The following is a 21,698-nucleotide window of genomic DNA, read 5'->3' as shown; positions in this document are numbered from 1 at the left end:
CGGCCGCTCGGGCCGGGCCGAGTGAGCGGGGCCGCCCGCAGCACGTGGCGGGGGCGTGTCATGGCGGCCCGCTGGACCCGCCCCGCACCGTGACGTCACATCCGGCATGGACCGGAAGCGTCGGCCTGGCGGCCCGGTTTGAACGGCGCGGCGTCGCGCGGTGTGAGCGATTCCGGTACTTCCGGTTCCTCTGGTACTTCCGGTTTCCGCGATGCCGATCCGCGCGCACTGCACCATCTGCTCCGACTTCTTCGATAACGCTCACGACGTGTCCGCTGTGCCGTGCGGGCACACCTTCCACCGGGAATGGTGAGCCTCGGGCCGGGCTGCGGCCTGCACCGCCGGGCTGCGGCCTGCACCGCCGGGCTGCGGCCTGCACCGCCGGGCTGCGGCCTGCACCGCCGGGCTGCGGCCTGCACCGCCGGGCTGCGGCCTACACCGCCCGGTTGCGGCCTACACCGCCGGGCTGCGGCCTACACCGCCGGGCTGCGGCCTACACCGCCGGGCTGCGGCCTACACCGCCGGGCTGCGGCCTACACCGCCGGGCTGCGGCCTACACCGCCGGGCTGCGGCCTACACCGCCCGGCTGCGGCCTACACGCGGGGCTGCGGCCTGCTGTCGGTGCCGCTCTGACCCGCTGTTTCCCTTTCCGTCCTCAGCCTGTTCCAGTGGTTCGACACGGCTCCCAGCCGCACCTGCCCGCAGTGCAGGATCCAGGTACCGCCGTTGCTTTTCTATGGCACCTCGTGCTGTTGAAGTGTCCGACCCGGAGCTTTGGGCCTGTGGGGTGGAGGGGAGGGATGAATTGGTTTCCATTCCATGCTTTACTGAGCTTTGTGATGGAGCATTCGCTGTTGGTGTATCGATATGAAGAGCAGGAAGGAAACCCTGAGGCCTCAGAGCTGTGCCATACAACTGTGCTGCCATAGCTCTTAACATGGAGCTGCTGCCCTCACTGAGGAGCATGGATGTGCAGATCGTCCCTTGTCAACGTAGTATTTCTGCTGTGTTATGGCCCAGCTGCCTCACAGGGCTCGGTACGTGCAGCTGAAGGAGGGGTCTGCTGCAGGCTTCCAACCCGCTGTCATTGGGACTCACGCTTTTCTTCCTCTCAAGGTCTTGGCCCTTGTTCCTTCCCTGACTTGTTGATTCCCTCTGTTCTTCGCTGCCTCTTACATCTCTGGGTTACCATGGAGTTATCGCGAAATAACATCTTATGTAGCAGTAACTATGCAATTAGCTGGTGTCATGACTGTATATAATACTTAAAACACAAAGCTGTAACTGCATGGGGGAGGTGTGGAGAGCTATCAAATTCAATTACAGCACCTTCTGCCTGCAGAAAGCAGCACGTACTTCTGTCTTTGGATTTGGCATCATGTTAGCTCAGCGTCAGCTGCTTGGGTCTTAGCTGCCAGAGAACAGGCTGCGCTCGATTCAGAAGTGCCTGAATCTTTCTGCTGCAGCTCGGGAGCTTGGCTAGAGTCATGCTCCCAAAACTGAGTGGGGGGCCTGCAGTTGTGCTGCTGAGCAGAAGCAGGATATTGCCAGGGATGGTGTTGCACGTGGACTGACATGCTTCCTGTGGCCTCGTGACAAGGTGGCACCTTCTCTCCCTGCATGCATCTCCTATATGTACAGTTTCTCCCTGCCTGTGCCAGTCAACCTCTGCCCTCTCTGTCTCTAGGTCAGCAAAAGGCACATAATCAGTAAGCTGTTCTTTGATGTTGCCCTGGATGAGCAGACAGCACTGGATGCAGAGTCCTTGCAGGTATTTGATGGGGGTTCTTCTGTCCTGTGGTGCTTTGAACAACTCTGAAACATGTCTGGGAGTGCTGTTTCTTTGCCATCAGCTGCTTCCCAAGCTGCTGCTGCTTGCTGTGCTATGCTCGCATTTCAGACCTGAAGCACTTCAGTGTCTCCTTCCTGTCCATGTGTTCTATCATGGTCCAGTTCAAACTCTATCGTGAGGTGGTCTCCCATGTGATGGTTTACTCCAACCAAATCTCAGATAGTGACTCAAGAAGCCTCCTCTTCTGCTTCATTATTCTTTCTTATGGTTCTTACTTAGCCTGGAAGCCTCCTAAAGCAGAATCAAACAAGTATCCAACTGCTTCTTCTCCATTGGGTCTCAAAGCTCCTCTCAGTGGCTGTGTGGGAATGTGACTTGAGAGCTTTTGCCAAAACGCCTGTGAGGAAAAAGTGCTGAATTCAGTGATCTGCTGCAGGTATCTGTGGCTTCACTGGTGGTTTATTTGCATGGGCTCGTAGGGAAGTGGGGCAGCAATGGTGACTTGGTTTCCCTGGAGACATTAGGAGGTGGACTGTCAGATGCTGTGCCCTCAGGAGCAAGCACTGCTGGTGGGTTCCAAGGGGATTCCAGGCTGGAGTGGAAGAGCTGAGCGATGTTCTCCAAGTGCCAAACTCTGCTGTGGAGAGCTGGGTGCGAGGAGGAATTAACGCAGAGGGGCTGTTCTGTGCTCTACTCCGTTGCTTAATATGGATGAAGCATGGCTCCTTATGTGGTGGAATTATCTGTTCCAAAAAAAGTCATCAGTTGACCTTGGTATAATGGGATGCTTGTATCCTCTCGTATTTAGAATCGGCATGTGCAATAATTACCATAATTAGTATTGTCATGGCAACTGCTATATGTATATTGTATGTTTTTAAAATAAAGCAAGCCAGACTGTGATGTCAGCAGCACTGTCGTTCTCAAAGACCACTAATAAAGAAACTGGAGACCAAATATGTGTGCGGAGGAAATGAAAAAGCATCTCTGGGCACTGGAAGCTGTGCGCCTTAGATGCAAAGCGGTGGCTTGAAGGAGGTAAACATTGCCTTTAGGATGCATTCAGATTGGTTCTCATAAGTGTAAATAGATGAGTGACTCAGTGATGGGCTGAATGGTGAAAAATGCCCTAGAAAAGCTTTCTTTTTCCTCTTATCCACTCCCCAGGGTCCAAGGTGGGCTCCCTCTGCTTTTCCCTCCATGTAGACAGTGCTGAAGCCTGGCTCTTCCTCTCATGGAAGACTTCCGACTTGCATGGCAGCAAGACAGCTCCTACAACGTTTATTTTGTTGCCATTAGAGCAGTGTCAAGACTTCAGCAGGTAGATTTTCTAATGAGGGAGGTGAGGTCACTGTTTAATAGGGAAGAATGAAGTGTTTTCTGTGTAGAGCGTGGTTGGTTGGTATGGGAACTACTGCCCCATGGATAGCTCTGGGGGTTGTTCTAATTAGTCAGCTGTGTAATCAGCTGGAGCTATATCCGTGCAGCACGTAGGTGCCCTGAAATGAGAGCTTGGCCTCTTGCTGTGACAAAGTTGGACTGGGGTTAGAGAACATGCTTCCGTGTGCTAGAAAGCTGAGGGTGAAGCTGTGTCATCGTGGAGAGATAAATCTGTTATGTACTCAGATAGAAGTGCTTGGAAGAACTGCCTTGTAGCATCTTGATGCAAAATTATCCAAATTATCTTCTGAGTAATCAGTCTTTGCTGATCCCCACTCTCACTTCGGCTCTGAAATGCTTGGGATTGAATGTGAGCTGAGGCTGCTCTGCTTCCCACTGCCAGACATCGGTTTCAGCTGACGCTCCAAAGGTAACCTGGTTCCCTGGAGTAGCTGCAGACCACAGGTTGAGCACTGCGGTATATCTCAGCTTTTCAATGCTGAGCCTGTTTGTTCTTTTTTTTCCTGTACTGCTTTTAAAGATGGTCCTCAGCGATCAGAACAGTTTCAGTATGGCTGCTGTGATCGCAGAAATGTTAGTTTTTGGGGAGTAAGGCTGCTCCGGGGCTTGCTGGAGCCCAGCATCCTAGTCACTAGGGAGCTGAGAGCCCATCTTATGAAGGATTTTGGGGTACTCTGTTCAGCTTGGCAAAAAGGGAGGCAGGAGGGGGAGGGTAGAAACCTGGGAGGACAGCTGACTGCTTGTGGTGGCAATATCTTGTGGCAGCATTCTCTTGTAATCAGGCTGGCGGAGAGAGAAAGGAGCTTGCGTCTATCAGAGGAGTAAAAACTGGGAGCAGCGGTTAGGAACAGTGGAGGAAGATGAGGGATTTCAGATTAAGTTGATGAATGAGGTAATGTTACATAGCTGCCTGCGGTAGCCCAGGATTTCTTTTGCTATCATGCTAATTAGCACATCTTGTGAGCTCACTAATCGTTCCTGAATAGGACTCAGAGGAGGCTGCATCAGAATAGTTCCTGCAGCAGAGCTATTTCTACCTCAGCCCTCTGTTGTCCCCCTGGGGGCAAATCCAAGTCAGCTCTGCTAGGCTTTACCCTCTGTCCCTTCTGCTTACCCAGCTTTAGATCCCCTGCTCTCCTTCCTGCCTTTGCTGTCACTAGCAGAGCTTTGCTCTGGTCCTGTCAGCTCCGTGGTCACTGCTACTGCTATTCTCAGCTCAGATTTGCATGTAGCGTTCCAGGCTGCACAGATTTGTGTGCTCGGCTTCAGTACTGTGTTGGCATTTTATTGTGGTTTTATTCCACTGCAGTTCCTGCCTGGCTTGTTATGTGCTTTCCTCTGCAGCTCTAACACAGCTTTTTAAGTCATCTTCTGTTGACTCTTTCCTGTATTTTTTTTTCCCTCCCTCTATCTGTAATGTGGTGCGAGTTATAAATATGTATATAAATATATATATTGCCTATCTTTATAAACTCTCTCCATCCTTTGGCTATTTTCCAGCGTTCGTAGGTTATATCACTTCATCCATAATTTAAACCACACGCATTTGCTCCCTCTCTCCAATCCTTAATGAAGGTGTTAGAAATGCCTGACCTCCCCCAGGCTTTTGGGGTGCCCAGGGGACATTACGTGCCCACTGTTTGGTATAGATGGGTTTATTGGTGATCTGTTTATGGCCGTTTGGCTCAGCTGTTAGTTGATATCAGCATCCCACGCTGCAGTGACTTAGTGTCCATCAGAATGCTGGTGGTGCCTTTTGATCTTAATGCTTTGCCACCTTTTCAGGTGTTTGGATGTGCTTTCGTGTCTCTCACCTGCACGCTGCTCAAGTTCACGTCAGTTCAAAGTGGCTCTTGATCCAGATAGTCTGGCAACATCCCTGTTTTATTGCCTTGTTTAGGTAAAACATTATAAAAATTCTTCCTGTCTGATTTCCTGAGTTACCCTGTGAGCCTTCCAAAATTATTCAGCTAAAACGGGATGACTGACAGTGTGAGAAACGCAAGGTTGACAAGGCTAAGACAGAACTGGGATCGTCTCTTCTCTCCCCAAAGAATGCCAGTTGGAGGTGCTCTTTGCGTTCCCTGTGATAATACTTGTTTGTAGCTTGGTGCCTGCTGCTAATGCATGCTATTCTTAGCACATGGCTGGTGCAAATGTCCTGCCGAGAAACCTCTCGGGTCCTTTGAAGATATGGTGAAAGCTTCTCTGCAGGCTGTTTCCTAATCGGGTTTTCTGTGTTGCGTTTCAGAATGAACTGGACAAGGTGAAGGCTCAGCTCTCCATGAAAGGTGAGTTCCAGCTGCCAGCAGGCCCTGGGCTCTGCCTGCCTGAGCTGCTACTCCAGGTCTGAGGAGCGTGTGTGCAGAGCTTCCTCTCACTGAAGCTGAGGGCACAGTGCAGGCTGTGAGCTGCTTTGCTGGAGCAGCTTCTTCAGAGCTTTTTCTTTGAGGAAAGGCTGCCCAAAGCTACGTAAAACCTCTATAATGGAGCCAGAGTTCACAAACTAGCCCAGCTGAGCTCTAACTGGGGTAAGCTTGCTGAAATCAGAACCTATGGTCTGAGCTCCAGGAAGCTCACAGCTGCATGTGCCAAAGGCTTGTTCCTTCTAACAGCTGCAGTGGTGCCCGAGCTGCAGTGGGAAGGTGTCAGCTTTTGTTTGGCTGTTGCATTGCCACATGTGTCACTTGAAGAGCAGACGGAGTTTGCTGTGTGCACTTCCATTTTTTCCCATCTTTTAATTTTAGAGGATGTTTGAGGGAGGCAGGAAAAGCAAAAGCCCTGGAGACTTGTCGATGGGTTTCGAGCATCGTCTGTAGGCAGCCTGTCATCAGGACATGAGTCATGAGCAGTGAAAGGAAAATGTCAGTCTGAGTGACAGAAATCCAAAGACACACTAGCAGAAAGGAAAAATCTTTAAAGAATGCCGGGGGCTCACCCACGCCCTGCGAGTCGTCTTTCCTCTGCCTTCCGTGCACGAGACAGACTCAGCTAGCCAGTAGATTGAGGATTCGGTCCTTAGCCCCAGAGCAGGATTGCACAGCCTGCACGTCTCTATTCTGAGGCTCGTTCTCTTGCCAGCTCGGTTGAGTTTAGTGACTTGGTAGAGAGCCAGATCTTCTGGGGAAGGTGGCTGGGATTATTGCTAGGATGTTATCCAAGAAAAACTGCTTGAAGGCCTGCTCATCTTCTCAGCTTCTGGTGAGTAGAGGTTGGATGTGACATTCCCTGTCCCATCCTCTTTTCATATTGGAAAGAAGCAGTTCCTTCCCACCTCATGCCTCCTTTGCTATGGGCACTCTGCTCTCTGGTGGTTCTTGTGTATAAATTCTCTTAAAGATGTGCTCTGAGCTCCATGGCTGTAGTGTAACTGTGTAATTGCCAGTCTCTGATCAGCTTGCAAATGGCTCCTGAGGTGCAGAGCTCTGTGCAGACCCAGCAGGAGCAGTGGGAGGCACTTGGAACAAGCTGAGAACTCATTCCTGCAGCATGGGGAGGTTCGACTCCTGCCATCTGCCTCTGGGCAGCTGGGATCGGAGGAAGGGAAAGCCCAGGCTCTTCTGGTGGATGTGGAGTCCAGGCTGTGCTGCCTCTGGTGAGGAAGGGTTATTCAGACCAAGAGAGAAAAAAGGCTTTACTAAGAAGTGTGTTTCCTTCAACACCTCCCCAGCCACCTGTGAGTTTCTGTTGGGATGTGTTCTTCCTGACCTTCTCCAGTCCCATGTGGCTGCCTTACTGTGGTCCAGCAGTGCCACGCTTCTGTGGGATGCGGTGGCACAACCTGACACTGAATTGCTTGGAAGGAGGAATGGCCCTTTTGGAGGGATATTGAGCGACTCCCTGCTGTTGTCAGACTGGAGCCACAGGCAGTTTTGACAGAGACAGAAGGAGCTCAAGACTTTACCCTGCCCTCACCAGAGCTGCACTGAGGGCTTACTTCTTTTCCTTGTTGCCCAGCAGCTGAACTGGCTGTTCCCTGCTTAGCTCTGTCAGCTGATGATGATGGTTGTTGCTTTGTGAGCTGTTCTTCCCTTCTCTCACCAAAACAAATGGAAATCTGGCACTGTTTTCACAGTCTTCTTCTCCCTCGTGTGGTCAAGGCTGTGTGCCTTGTGCTGGGCTGCCTGCACAAGGAGGTGGGTGCATCACGCTGGCAGTGCTGTGGGGTAGGTGCAGCAGCATGGTGACGCAGTGCTGTGGTCCCTGTGTGAGCAGGCTGGCTGTTTGCAGCCCCCAAAGGTCTGCCCCGCACGCCAGGCTCTGCGTAGAGAGGATGAGCTCAGGGCTCAGCTCTCCAGCTCAGTGTGACTCCAGAGAGCAGTTCTGCACACGCCTGGCTTGGAGAGCATGCAGGAGTTAAGATACATCAGCTTAATGCTAGCAGGGCTGGCACTGGAAAGCTATTAAAAGGAACATGTTATCTTTACTGAAGAAAATCTTGAAGCCTGCTGGCACTGGGAGAAGCAATTGCTCGCTACAAGCCCAGTTGCAGACAGCATTTAGGGAAATGGGTCTCTACAGGACTGGCCAACTCAGCAGCCTGGAGCCTGCAATCAGTGTTGGTTTTTTGCGCTACTGCTGTTGTACGTGGGGCTGCTGAGGTCTGGGTTTTTAGGCCATGATGGTTTTTTTTTTCCTTTTAGAGAAAGAGAAGAGGGAATGCCAGGCCATCGTGGATGGGCTGCGGGACACTCTGGATGTACGCAATGCCATGATAGAGTCTCTCCAGAAGGTGCTGGGAGAGACAGAGATGCTGTGTTCCTCTCTCAAGGTAACTTTCCCATCCCTTGCTAGACTTTGTCTCTACCCATTGTGTGAATTTTGTTCAGGTTTTCTTCAGGCCATGCCGATACTGACACTACTCTGTGCTGGTGGGAGTTTGCATTGGGTGCCTCAAGACGCCTGTCGCTTCAGTCTCTGAGTAACAGGAAGGCTGCAGAGCTGGGTTTTCTTTTTGGGTTTATTAACCCAAAGTGAGCAGCAACACCGGTCTGGAGGTAGTGGCTGTGCGCCATGCTGAGGGTGATTCAGAGGCATAAAACCCAGGCCTGTGGCTGTGTGTAATTGCTTTGCACTTGGGGCAGTGGTGGCCAGGGGAGCCACCAGGCCAGCCTGGGGGCGTTAGCTGAGACTTGCTGCTGCAGTGCTGATCAAAAAGGTAGCGGTGTGAGGGGAATGTGGGAACTGGCCCCTGCGCCCCATTGCAGAAGCATTGGCTCCCTGTGGTAGAATGTTCTTCTGAAATGGGTTTTTGCCAGACGGGATTCAAGGAAAATTAGTTTCTTAGTTTGATCAGAGGAGAAATCAAACTGAAATATATGGAGGGGGAGTTGCAAGCATTAACTGAGTGGGATTTGATCCAGCTAATTCTCCTGTCTCTGTTCTGTTGCCAGGGCTTTCCTTCGATTAGGTTAGTAATGTGCGAAGTCCAGGGATCAAATATTCCTGTTGTGCTTCAGTGTGCAGTGACTCAGTGCATAGTCATGCATTGTGCATAAACAGCAAATGGAAGGGGGGGCTAAGAACAAGAGCCTCTTGGCTGGCATGTCTTATGGTGAGCGGTGCGGCCTTGACTTGATGCTGGGCTGCCTCTTTTGTGTTCTGAGGGCTCATTGTGAGCACAGAGAATTCAGACAGTTCCTTAAATCTCTGCCCTTTGGGTAGAGCGAGCCTACACTGCATCACATTCCTTGACCTGCCAGGCCATGCAGGCAGGGAGAGCTTGTAGATGGGGCGTGGAACTGTCTTGCTGTATGCCACATACAAAACAGCTGGGCTCTTCCTGGAGGAAACACGTGAAATTTGCCTGACTGAGCTGTGTGATGCTGTCACAGGGCAGGAGATAAAAGTAAGGAGTCACTACCACACAGGCCTTGCTATGGGACAGCACAAGCTTTTTTTTTTTGCCTGCTCATCGGGTTAGATCCAGTCTTCTTGGGTCTAAAGGCAGCCTGGCATTCCCAACCTGTTCCTGGGATATCAGATGTACCAGCGACAGGATAGCATCCATGTTTCCTACTTTATAAAAGCAGCTGTGGCAGTGGAAGTTGGTGCCTGCTTCTCAACTTCAGATCTCTGTGCTTGGCTTTCCTGCCTGGCATCTCAGGAGGAGACTCTGTGATTATCTTGTGTGTTGCAAAACCCTCTGAGTATGCTGAAGTCCTGTTAATGAAAGCCTGGAAGGGCAGCAATAGGGACCTGAGGGTATCTTTTCTGTGGTGTGCAGTGTTTCCCCAGCTGAATGCCAAGCAATGTCTTACATGCATCATTTAAAGATTAAAGCACTGAACTTCTGCAGTAAAATAGAGGCTTAACTAGCTGCGAGGCAGGTCAGGCTCACAAGCAGAGAGCAGGTCCCATCTTCTGCCAGCTGCTGCGGAACCTTCATGTAATGATCTGCTGGGTCCTGCTCTGACCTGGCCCAGGGGTCTGGAGCATGGAGACCTTGGTCTGCAGCAGCCAAAGGTGGGCTCTGCTTAAGAAAGAGCAAGATGTGAGCCTGCAGCTCTGTAGATTCCCAACACTGTCACAGCTGCTTGGCTTCTGTGTTTTCTTAGCTCAGCTGAGGTTTGCTGCTAATGCTGCCTGCTGGAAAGGTGCTGGCTGTGAGAGACTTGTGGCCACCCCAGGTGGATGTGAGAAGCACTCAGTTCGGTCTCTGGTTCAGCTGAGATCTGCAGGAGAGACCTATGCAGCATTCCTATTTCTGCTTTAAGCAGCTAAGAGCAGGGAAAATTGGAAGGCTAAAGCAAAGGGCTCAGCTATTTAGGGAGCAGAACACACTAGTGAGGTTTGCCTGCTTTGAACTCCCTCGCTTTTGAAAAGCATCGTTGCTGTTCTGTGCACAGAATGCTGCCCAACCCCACAGATACACCCAGCAGAAAGGAGGATCCAAAACAGTTCCAGCACCAGACTCTTCTTGTGATTAGCACTCGGACCCTGCTGCGCTAGCAAGGAGCAGAGCTAGGGGTGCAGCGGGGAGGGAGCTAAATTCTCCGTAATCCTGGGCTGCTGAGGTGGTGATAGCATTAAGAGCCAATGTATGCTCCCAGCTGCCCGCAGTGCGCATAAGCCAGGATGTTTTGCTAACAATCCCTGGAGCCTTTCTGACGGTCTGTGTGTGCTTCTCTGCAGAAACAGATGAAATTCCTGGAGCAGCAGCAGGAGGATAACAGAAGTTCAAAGGAAGAGGTCCGCCATCTGCGAAACAAGCTGAGAACCATGGAGCGGTGAGATCCTGGGCCTCTCAGGCTGGACTTGCATGCCTTTCCTCTGCTCCAAGAAGAATGAGGAGGTCCTGCTGTGCTTGCTGTACCTTTCAGCCCCACATGCTGGGACTGCTGGGCCTCCTTACCCCATAAGGCTGGAAGCTGCTACATTAACAGGCTTTGCTTGGCTGGGCTTTCAGACCAGCTTTCTTTCCAGGCAGCTGCTCTCCCTGAACAGCAGCAGGATGTGATACTCCGTGCAGACTGGCTTCATCTACAGGCCTCCGAGCATGGCTATGTGCTGTTGCTATTACTAGAGAGGGTTCTGGGGCAAAGCTCAAATCCCAGCCTAGGATTAAAGTCAGCTGCATGGATGTAGGGCCTACAAGTTTGTGTGTGTCAGCTCCAAGTGTTGCATGTGTGTACAGCTGTCTCTTTTCTATTCAGTCCATGTAGTGATACTCTGTCCCAGCAGATACCCTCCTTATAGTGGGGCAGTTGCATCTCTTTGCCACCCCTACATTCAGGAGCTTAGTCTGTGTGAGCTCCCTTGGGGAAGCAGGGCTGCAGCCTTCTTCCCTGCTCTGTTCGTGACTCATGAGCTGAAGGTACATTTTCTTGTTTTATTGCAGGATTGAATTGTTGCTTCAGAGCCAGCGCCCCGAAGTGGAGGAGATGATCAGAGAGATGGGAGTTGGGCAGGCAGCAGTGGAGCAGCTTGCAGTCTACTGCGTATCACTGAAGAAGTGAGTGCTTCAGGCTCAGCATGGGCTGCCTGTGCTGTCTTGGGCTTGTGGGAAGAGAACCAGCTGCTGAGTCCCAGCAGGCACACAAACACTGTGGGGCTCTTGTCCCTGTTCGGGCCTCCTTTGGGTTTTGACTGACAAATCCTGGGGACCTAGATTGGAGCCTGTCACACTGAACCGTTCCTGTTGTCACTGTAGTGACATGCATGTCACCATGGGAACTGTCTCCAGCGTTGTCAGTGCACCTATGTGGTGATTATTATTCCCTCAGTTCTCTTTTCACGCCTGGGGGGAAATGGGAGGATGAGGAGCTCTGGGCTGCACCCTCTGCTGCATTGCACTGTGCAGCTGTGGCCTGAAGTGCTCTGAACATGCCATGCTCTGGCATGTGGGATCTGCAGTGCTGCCATCCCCTACCTGGAAATGCTTCTGGTCCTGCTGATCAAGACCTCAGCATCTCTGGGTCCGTTCTGATGGCTGCTGAATAATTGCAGCTTTGATACAAAGCTATAATGAGGCAAGTGTCCCTGTGGTGTAATTGGGAACAGTGTGCATGGCCAATAGTATCAAGCCTCTGTAAAGACATTTAAAGCAGAGTTCTCTATTTGCTGCAAGCACGGAGGCTGCTCTGTTTTTTTGTCCATCTCTTCCACTGGCGACTGTAATATTTCTGAATCCAGTTTCCTTTTTGCTGGTGAATGCTGTGCATGCCCTGCTCCCAGCCATGGCATCCTTTGCAACTGTTTTTTCTGGCCACGTGTGCTGATGTTTGTTACACCGTTGGTACACTCGGCTCAGTTCCCTTAAGGATTTTGTATGTCCTGGGTTTTCTTTGATGGTTCTGCAGTTGCAGAACTTTATACTGAGGACTTCTAATAAATTCTAGCTCAATCCTCTTTAAAGGCAGCGTGACTCTTCTGCTCTCTTTTCAGGGAATATGAGAACTTGAAGGAGGCTCGGAAGATCTCAAGTGAGATGACAGAGAAGCAGAAGAAGGAGCTATTCTCTGTCAACAGTAAGGTAAAAGGAGAGCATGAGAGACATAAGGGTGACATCTGGTCTGTAGATCCCTCTCAGCAACTGTGCTTCCAGCCCTGTGCCGTGACCCCCTCCCACAGTGAGCTCTCCTTGAGCAATACAGCTGGCATGGAAGTGTCAGGCTGGGGTTTCTGGGTCAGGGTGTGATGCTGTGTGTAGCTCGTGGGTTGTTATTAGCACTGTGGACTCTGAGGACATTGTCGAGGCAGCAGCGTGCAGGTGCATGCTACATTCACTGGGCTCCAGAAGCAATGCTGCCTTCATCCTGCCAGGCTGAGCATGAGCTTGTTCAGCCAGCAGCCACTTCTGCTGCAGAGTCAGGGCCCTGGGAGGGGTGGAAATGAGGTGTGAGCCAGCACCAGCTGAGCAGGGCTTAGCCCTGGCTTGGCACAGAGCTGCAGATATGCCCCCATTGTTGTGCTGCCCCTGCTCCAGCCCGGCTGGGCTCTGTTGGCCTAGGCTGGGAATTACAGTTTTGATAGCAAGTTACCATGATAAATGTCTGTGTAGCCTTGCTCTCCAAGGCGCAGGTGTTCCTTGGGGTGTGCCAGAGTCCAGGCTCACAAAGTGAGAGACAGTGGGTGGATTTGGCCTATTTCTGTTACCCAGCCATAGCTGTTGTGGTCCCCTCAAACAGAGGAGGAGGATCTTGGAATACTGAGCTGCTCCTAAGGGAGTTAACTCCCTACAGGAAGCATTGCTGCTGGAGCTGACCTGTTTGTGGCCGAGTCTGTGCCAAACTGCAATTGCTGGCTTGGGTCAGGAGGATGCGAGTCAGTGTGCTCTGGGTTTGGCTGACGGGGAGCTGACTCTGCTGCCGCTTTGTGGGCTGGCCCAGGCTCCTGACCCCACTCCAAGCCCTTGTTGTGGTGCCAGGCCACCTCTCAACCCCCGGCTCCTGGCATGCTCTCCTGTTGAATCAGGCTTGTCTATGTGCCAGTGCTGCTGATGCACAGCCAGCGTCCGGCCTGTGGTTTGTAATGCTGTGATGTGGTGTGTGCTAAGTCCTGTAGGAATTCAGAATGGAGCCACCAAGTGTTAAAACGTGGAAAAGCTGTTTCTGTCAGGCAAAGATGCTGTGGGTAGACATAAGCTGGGCAAGCAGACCTGGAGATCCCTCTGCAGGCAGCTTGAGGAAATGAGCAGCAATCAGGTTGCTCTGGTTTGGATAGACTGCCACGGGAAAACTGAGCCTGAAAACAGGGGGAAACAGTGTGTGCCATGTTCCCATGGGGATCCACAGTCTCCCTTACCTGTGTGTTGTAACCAGAACTCTGCTGTTTGATGTTGTTTATTCTGCAGCTTCAGAAAACAGTTTCAGAGTTGGAGAAGACAAAGGAGGAGTTAAAGAGCACCCAGAAGGATCTGAAGAATGCAGACAAGGAGATCTTGGTGAGAATATAATTCCTTGGTCTGCAGTAACTGGCAGCTGGCCACAGCCTTCAGCAGCAGTGCCAGGAGCTATGCTGGGTTTGGCTTGGATCTAGCCCACCTTACTGCTTTCATCTGCCCCACCTCTGAGCTCTGACCAATGCTCAGTTATGGGAGAGGGGTGAAGGATCTGCTACTAAATCTTTTCTTGTCTCACTGTCTGCCTTTCCTCTTCCCTCCAGAGCCTGAAGAAGAAGATAGACATACTGCAGGACACTCTGAAAGTGCCATCTGTAACCAGAGAGACACTCAGCCGGCTAGTCTTTGAAAGGTCAGTGAGGTGCATCCTCAGATACAGGCCAAATATGGTGAATGTCATGTCTGGAACTTGTAAGCAGAACAGGGTTCAGATCCTAGTCCTACTTCTGTTGTGCTAACTAAAGGATGTAGCTTGTAGCTCCCTCTCTTCTGTCTGATGGGTGGCAGCCTCTTGATGGCTGACACTTTGTGTGGCCTTGCAGCCCAGCTCCTGTGGAACTGCAGCACCCAAAACTCCACCGTCCAGCTCACAATGATGAGATCAACCTAGATGACACTTTCGATGTGGACACCCCTGAAAATCATCCCTGCAGATCTCCATTCAGTGCTGCAAAAAAGCAGAAGCTGGATAAAAAGCAGTGAGTTTGTCCTCTTCTTTCTGCTTCTAAAGGAGATGAAAAGTCTCTCTGCTTTGGTAGTTGCTGTGTGAGATCAGATAGCTCTCCAGCTGCCTGATGTCGCAGTGCAAGTTTTGTCGTCATTTGCTTTGCCTTGTCTGTCCTTGCCAGCTCCAGTCAAACAATGAATCTCTGCTGACTCGCTCCTTGTGCTTCTTACAGGCTTCCTGTGGTAAATCTGGCAAATAAAGCTCTAAAGGAAACGGCGGAGGTAAAAGGACTGATCTTGTTTTCTGTATCACCTCTTCAATTCTGCTATTAATAAGCTTGAGATAAAGGCCCCATTTTCTCGTGCAGGTGATGCTCTAACTGTAGATTGGCCTATCTGCAGCACCACAGTACATACTTCAAAGTGCTTTGCTTGACTGTCTCCTAGAAACGCTATTGCTGCCTCAGAGGCCTCCTGGAATCGGGCAGGAGAGGGCAGGGGGGCGGGCACTTGGTGCTTGCAGATTATCCTGCATCAGATGTGCTTGGCAAACACACAGTGTAGGCTCTGCCTGCAAGGGCTGTGGGTCAGCTAAGGGGGCTGTCCCCCTAGGCATGCTGTGTGCAGTGTCCTGCCTCCCAGGCATTGGCTCCAAATGAGCCCCAGAGGGAGATTTGGAGCTATTGTTCTTTGACCTGATGTGGTACAGGACTGCCTGCTACCTTAAGGAAATGCCTGTGTGCAGACTAAATTCAGCAGATCTTGCTTCTTAAAGGGCTTTTCTCATTATTCTGTGGGACAGAACTGGGGAGATGATTTGGAGGACAAGGCTCTTAAAGGATTCATGCCAGGATTCATCAGGAACTCAGCCTTCTCCAAGAAGCCCATGTCGGGTAGCTTGCTGGGTCCCCACAGGAATGTGGGCAAGGTGAGTAGTGCTGTTGGTGAGCTTGTCAGGGGCTGGCACTGCACGCTTCTGTCCTGAGGTTACCTACAGGAGGAAGCCAATGAGGCTTTCACCTTGCCATATTCGGTGTGGGGAGAGTAAATCTTGGAGTGTGACCTGGCTGCCTCCCAGTCCTGCGGAGCTCCGGAGATGACAGATGGTCATTCCCTACCTGGCAGCAGATTAAATGGCCTTCTGCATCCAGTTCCACCTCTTCGGAGTGCTGGGCATTTTCCCTGTACAGATCAGTCCCAGTGACAAAAATCTTAAGCTTTGCTGCAACCTTGAAGGCTTAATTCAGAAAGATACTCAGACCTCACTAATACACTTGGGCCCGCTTTTTTCTGAAGGCAAGGGCTTAATACAAGGACTGAGTGTTTCCAGGCGCTTGTAACCTGTCCCTAGAGCACAAGGCCTGCAAGGCTTTCCTCTGCTGACCAAGACAAGAAGTAGCCAAGGCTCTGTGCTGTTCCATTCACTTTTGTTTGTCTCTCCTAGGTGAGGATGGGGTACGACGGCCTGGGAGGCAGAACCAAGTTCATACAGCCTGTATCCTTTCCTGTGGTTTGTGTGGCAGTAGTGATGCTGCGGGGCACCTCCTATGTTGCTCCTGTCTCATCCAGCTTGGTAGCCTGGGGCAGAGCTTCCCAAAGTGGGGCTGGGACCTTCAGGGAATCACCATCATGTTGCCCTACATCTGATTCTGAACAAGCCTGAGCTCAGCAGAGACAGCAAAGGCATCAAAGACCTGAGCTTACTAAGAACATTAATATTTATTTTGTCTCTGAAGATTTGTATGATGCCATCACAGACAGGAGAACTCCTTACTCTAAGAGCTCTGCCCCTGGGAGGCTGCAAGTTCTGCCTGCTGTCACTTCCTCTGCCCAGTGTCCCAGCTCTGATATGCAGGGTAGATCTTGAAGCTCTTGGTTGTTCTTAGGCATTGCTTTGTGCTCTTGGGCGTATCATGGAAGTGGAAAGTGTGGGACAGGAGTGTGCCTGAGCTTTGCTTCTATGGGTAGGGGCAGAGCCCAGCCTGACCTGCAGGGAGATTTTCCTAGAGTAGTTTAATTCCCTTGGAAGGAGCCTGCAGAGATGTCCAACAGCCAGACCTCTTTGAGACAAAGCACGAGTTAAAGCCTGTTATTGAGGGTGTTACCCAAATGCCTCAGGGTGTGAGTACATGGCCAGGTCCCAGGTCTGTTGCTCTGGAGCAGGTCCTGTGCTGCTCATATCCCCAGAGCTTTGATGTGTGTGCTTCCCTTGACAGCCCAACCTTCAGATAAGCCCTACAGAGCTCCGTCCCATACCAGTGAAGAGCAAGAGGAACGTCTCTAGGCCAGCATCAGCTGCTGCCCCTGGACGTGCCTGCAGCAGCAGCCGGGCCAGCCTGGATGCTTTCCTGCAGTGAAGTGCCGTGCTCCTGGGAGCAGCAGGGCTGAGTGTGCTTGCACAGAGACAGCAGGAGCCCAGCATGGACAGCTTCATGCCTCATTTCAGCCCTCTATATCCACACCGGAATTCAAATGGGGATTTCTCATCTGCCAGCCCACTCAGAGCTCTGCAGTTGCTGCCGCTGTTGGTCTCTGCAGGTGGAGCTGCACTTCTGGGACACAGCCACGAGCTGCAGCTGCAGGAAGAGATCATCTCCTCGTCCAGCTTCAGCCCGGGGGGCAGCAGCTGGGAGCACGAGTGGGGAGAAGGGACCTGGAGCAGGGCAGTGCTGCAGCACTGTGCCAGGCTGGGCTGTCCTGCTGTGCCTCGGGTTGGCTTGGCCAGGGGTTGGTGCTGGTGATCCCCCCTGCAGTGCTGGGGGCGAGGCAGCTCTTCATGCTGCAGCCCTCTCTCTTCCTGACCCCTGTTCTGTAAATTTTGTGTGAACTTGTATTTTTTTAATATGTCTGTGGCCGTTTTGTTCTTTCAAAGCCATTTTAAGGCTCTGAGCCTGTGTGCAGCCCCAGCTGCTGTGGTTCTGGGCTGGCTGTGAGCTGTGGCCCTGCTGCCCATGGCTGCAGCCCCGGGGTGGTTCCATGGCCCCGCGCTGTGTGCGGGGCAGCCGCAGGTTTTGTGTCGCAATAAACCAAGTGCTGTGCGTTGGTCGCGGTGCCGTTGGAGCAGCGCAACGTGCTGCAGGGCTGGGAGCGGCTGCATCCAACGTGGGGGGGTGCGATGCGACGGGAGCGTCAGCAGCGCGTGACGTCACGGGGGGGAGGAGGAGCCGCGTGACGTCACCGTGTGCCGGGACCCGGCTGCGGGCCGTGACGTCACGCGGGGTCAGCTCCGATTGGCTCCCGGAGCAGCGCGTGACATCCCGCGGCGATCCGTGACGTCACGGAAGCGCGATGCGCTCATTGGCTGTCGAGTGTAACCTCATGCGACGCCGGGCGCTGGTTGGCTGCCGAGGCGTGACGTCACGGCCTGCCGCCCTCCGTTCCTCTCAGCGGCGGGACGCAGCGCTCCGCCTGGCGGCCGCCGGCGATTCTCGACGCTGATTGGCTGCCGGGCCCGGTGGGCGGGGCTTCCCCCCTCCGCCCTGTGCCGCGCCCCGCGCGCCCCCGCGTCCCGTGGTCGCTGCTATCCGCCCATTGGCCGCGCGTGCCCGCGCTCGGGGACGCGCGCGCGCGCGGAGCGTCGGCGGCGCATGCGCGGGGAGACGGGGCCGGCGGCGACGGCGGCGCGGGGCTGATGGCGGCGGAGGCGGCGCCGCGCTGAGCAGCGGGTCCCGCCCGGCCCCGCCATGGGCAACGAGGCCAGCATGGACGGCGGCGGCGACCACGGGCACCCGCCATCCGCCGCCGCTGCCCCGCCGCCGCCCGCCGCCGGCCCCGCCGCCTCCAAACCGCCTTCAGCACCGGGAGGCGGCGGACAGCTCCCGGGGCCCGCAGCCAGGTCAGAGCGGAACGGGGCGGAACGGGGGGAAACGGGAACGGGGCTGTGTAACGGGGCTGTGTAACGGGGCTGTGTAACGGGGCTGTGTAACGGGGCTGTGTAACGGGGCTGTGTAACGGGGCGGGGGGTGTCGGTGTGCAGTGTCGGGCTGTGGGTGCTCGGTGCGTGCAGTGGGCGCGTTGTCTGCAGGTTGGGGCTGCAGGGGGAACCAGCGGCCCCGGGGCACCCGTGGGTGCCGGGCACGGCACATGGGTGGGAGCACAGAGCCGTTATGCAACGGGAGCGATGTGCAGCCCCGCGGTACCGACCCGGTGGGGCTGTTGTTGCAGGTGATGCTTCAGGAGGGGGGGACTGAGGGGCTGCTTTAAAACCAGACCCTGAAACATCGTCATCCGCCTGGGAACGAGGTGACGGGCAGAAAGTTGCAGACGGGGACACGGTGGGGCCGTGCAGCTCGGCTCCTGTTGGCCCCATGGGCTGCTCCCCACGCCGGGAGCAATGCTGGGCTCAGCTCGGTGCTGTGCTGCTCTGAGCCAGCTCTGAGCTCTGAGCCAGCTCCCTCTGAGACGGCATGAGAAAATAACCCCCCCCCCCCCCCGGGGGATATTCTGTCCCTTTTCCTTCCCGTTTTCCTATTTTCTGTTGCTGAAGAATCGCCGACTCCTCAGCCTCCCACTCTCTTCCAGCCGTAACTTGTTCGTAGGCTGCTCGCGACGCTTCAAGATGAAATGCTGGCACAGGAGGGAGGGTGTTGAGGGGGGGTTGGGGGTGTTTTCCTTCCTCCCCCCCTGGGGCTGTGCTGGGTTCCCTGGCTGAAGGCAGAGGCCCCATGGCTGCTTTGTGGGAGCAGCAATGTGGCAGGGCCTGCTGTGGGGTTGTGCTCTGCCTTTCTGGTGAGCTGTGAGTGGTTCCAACCTTAGATCCGGGCCGTGGGTGCATGGAGGGATCCCTGGGCAGATGTGGGGTCTGACACAGCGTGGCCCCATTACCACCACAGCACTGGACCATGCAATGTCCCCACTGTGTTGCACCATGGGATGGAGCACCCCGAGCCCATGCAGGAGCCCCGGGGCGCTGGCTGTGGGTGCAGGGCTCCTGCTGTAGGGCTGGTCTATGGCAGGGCATTAAGTGCCAGAGCCCCCAGGGAGGGCTGTGCAGAGGCCAAATTGCTGCTTGGGGTTGCATCCCTGGCTGGGGATTTTCAGCGTGGAGCAATAGCAGCAGAGGCTCAGAGCACAGTGCTGGGGTGATGCTGCCTGGTCCAGCCCTGTGCCGGTGCTAACATAGGGTTAGGTATCAAAGTAGTGTCTTCCTGGCTCTTGCTCACCATGAGGCTGGTGCTCCAGAGAAGTCTGCTGTGCTCTCATGCTAAACAAGCCCATCTGTGTTTGTATGAAGTGTTTGGAGCATCAGAGGTGCCAGGTCTGGGGTGAGGTGGGGGGAATAGCAGGTCTGCAGGACGTCAAGCTCATAAAACTGATATGAGTGTCATGTCAGAAGAGCACAGAATGGCTCACTTGGCTGACGGGGGCACAAGATTTGCTGTGTTAGACGTGGCAGCTCCGTGGCCCTGGGTGTGGGTGCAGCTCTGAATGCAAAGCTCAGATTGTCACGTTCTCAGCTGCAGACAGGGCAGAGCTGCTCTCTGCCTCTCCCTGGGTTCACCTCCCGAAATGCACGCTCTGGAATGTGCTTTTTCCCCACTTCAGTACGAAACATGATCTTGCTTTGAATTTCTTTCCTTCCAGTCCTACTTCCATCCACTGTTATTTGGCTCCAAGGCTGGGCTGAGGAACCGTGGGAGCTCTCACCCCTTTCTCATGAAGCCCACGATGTCTTTAAACGCACCTACTCATCACCTATTCATCTTAGGGAGACAGTGGTTGTTTGGCTGGGGGGGAGGGGACATTCCTCCTTGCTTTTCTTTCTTTAAACACTAAAATCTGAGTTAAGAGGCAAAGCTGATGGCTTGGAACCTTCCCAGGTATGTCCGTGGTGTGGCCATGCAGTGACAGCAGCACCTTCGGTGGTGTTGCCATGGGTTGGCAGCTGTATGTGTGTCCTGCGCTGTGCTGCTTGGCCAAGCTTGGGTCCTCATGGGAAGAGGTGGTAACAGCTGGATGGATTTTGTGTTTTCCTGTATAGTGAGGAGCCTGCAAGGGAGGCTGATTGATGAAAGGAGGGTCTGGTGTGTGGCAGACTGACAGCAAGCCGTGATCTCCTTGAGATACAATGGTTTTTCCCATGTTTCCTTACCAGCCTGGTCTCACACCCATGGGATTTGGAGCCCCTTTTCACCCCTTCATAGCACAGTTCCATGTTGGATGGAGCAGGGGGGGCTGTCGGCATGCAGACCATACAGACCATACAGACCATGCAGACCATGCAGACCATGCAGACCCCCTTCCTCGGCATGCATGCTGCAGGAGCATCACGAGGGGATGGTGAGCTGGGCATCCTCCTGCCCCAGCACAGCCCTGTGTGCCAGATGTCTGCAGCAGAAATGCTGGAGTGCACCGTGTCAGGGCTGCATGGCTGCCTTCCCTCATGCTCCCAACACTCTGTATGTGAGGGTACAGCACTGGGTTCTGCTTGCAGCCCTGCACAGCAGCCTTGCCCCACTTTAGGGCAGCTCTTTGGTCCCAAAGAGTGGAAATTTCCATGCTGGTCGTGCTGCTGTGTTTCTTGGACCCAGCAGCAGAGCTCTGCTGTTCTCCACTTTGCAGACTGCTAAAGCCTGTTAACCCCTGGATACTTTATTAGACATGGGTTTGACTGGCTTCATTCGATTATAATAGAGCATCAGTCCTTGTTTAAGCAGAGAAGATGGTCTGCATTCCTAAGTTATTCAGCTTAGCCTGGGAGAAATGGTGTCCAGAAACATCACGGGGATGAAACTCAGCAGCAGCTTCTCCAAAGGAGTTCCCCTCTACTTTGTCTGCATGGCTCTCTTGTCCCAAAGCATCTCCGAGCTGCGCTGCTTATTAGATTAGGATCTGATTCCTCTTGGCTGTACCGCTCGGTTTCAGGAAACCAGTGCTGAGAATTGCCAGCTTTGTTTTACTTTTCATTAACTAAAACCGCCATCCAAAACGCTCTGAATTAACAAATTATCACGGCTGCCTTCTCCTTCGAAATGCACAAACACGGTCAGGGAGCTGCTTTGTGTAGGAATAGAACCACAGGATCACCCGGGTTGGCAAAGACCTCTGGGACCATCCATCCCAGCCATCCTCCCATTGCCAGCACTGCCATGGCCCCATGTCTCTTGGACACCTCCAGGATGGTGACCCCACCACCTCCCTGGGCACTTCAGTTTGAGCTATTAATGGGTTCTCTTCTTGTTATTGCTAATGCATTTAGTTGTTAGTTTTGCTTGATTTCCTATTGTAAATATCACATTTGCACACACAAATATTCATTCCTTCTGAGTTTGGTTTGCCATTTGTGCCTGGACTCCCATTTCAGATCTCCTGGAGCTGGGAGGTGCCCCCCAAAGGATAAGCAAACCTCAGCACCCGCAGCCCATTGCAGCCTGATGGCCACATCCCCATCCATGGCCGGACCTCACCATCCTGCATGGAGCTTCAGGGTGTTCTCTCTCAACGGCTCTTCCACACCTTAGATGTCAGCTCTCTTGGTAGCACGAAGCTACGAAGACC

General features: G+C 53.4%; 2 protein-coding genes across 13 annotated transcripts in view; both read left to right on the top strand.

Annotated features, from left to right (window-relative positions):
• The first annotated feature begins 108 nt into the window (after positions 1-108).
• Positions 109-17,243, top strand: TRAIP (TRAF interacting protein). 9 transcript variants are annotated; one of them, XM_085517095.1, is made up of 15 exons: positions 109-309; positions 660-717; positions 1,688-1,771; positions 5,445-5,484; positions 7,837-7,964; positions 10,328-10,422; positions 11,034-11,147; positions 12,080-12,167; positions 13,488-13,577; positions 13,799-13,887; positions 14,078-14,233; positions 14,435-14,483; positions 15,004-15,129; positions 15,646-15,696; positions 16,430-17,243. In XM_085517095.1, the coding sequence occupies exons 1-15, from the start codon at positions 212-214 to the stop codon at positions 16,556-16,558; spliced, it is 1,395 nt and encodes a 464-aa protein (XP_085373221.1). In that variant the 5' UTR covers positions 109-211; the 3' UTR covers positions 16,559-17,243. The 9 variants fall into 9 exon arrangements, with proteins under 9 accessions (XP_085373221.1, XP_085373220.1, XP_085373225.1 ...); XM_085517094.1 differs by having other exon boundaries at positions 14,977-15,129; XM_085517099.1 differs by lacking the exons at positions 109-309; positions 660-717 and adding an exon at positions 1,289-1,600.
• A 518-nt stretch (positions 17,244-17,761) lies between these two features.
• BSN (bassoon presynaptic cytomatrix protein) overlaps positions 17,762-21,698 on the top strand; it is a 52,563-nt gene continuing 48,626 nt past the window's right edge. For all 4 annotated transcript variants that reach the window (XM_015874575.3, XM_085516545.1, XM_015874574.3 and 1 more), the window contains exon 1: positions 17,762-18,036. In XM_015874575.3, the coding sequence (XP_015730061.2) occupies positions 17,885-18,036 (152 nt within the window). In that variant the 5' untranslated portion in view covers positions 17,762-17,884. The remainder of the gene's footprint in view (positions 18,037-21,698) is intronic.

Source organism: Coturnix japonica, chromosome 15 (assembly GCF_054131305.1).
Source record: "Coturnix japonica strain WE chromosome 15, WE-NBRP24, whole genome shotgun sequence".
Taxonomy (NCBI): Eukaryota; Metazoa; Chordata; class Aves; order Galliformes; family Phasianidae; genus Coturnix; species Coturnix japonica.
This window is presented reverse-complemented; position numbering and strand designations above follow the sequence as displayed.

Coding starts and splice junctions, on each gene's coding strand:
- TRAIP (XM_085517094.1), top strand. CDS start 212: ATGCCGATCCGCGCGCACTGCACCATCTGCTCCGACTTCTTCGATAAC. Junction 1,772..5,444: donor TGGATGCAGAGTCCTTGCAG/GTATTTGATGGG, acceptor GTTGCGTTTCAG/AATGAACTGGACAAGGTGAA. Junction 7,965..10,327: donor TGCTGTGTTCCTCTCTCAAG/GTAACTTTCCCA, acceptor GCTTCTCTGCAG/AAACAGATGAAATTCCTGGA.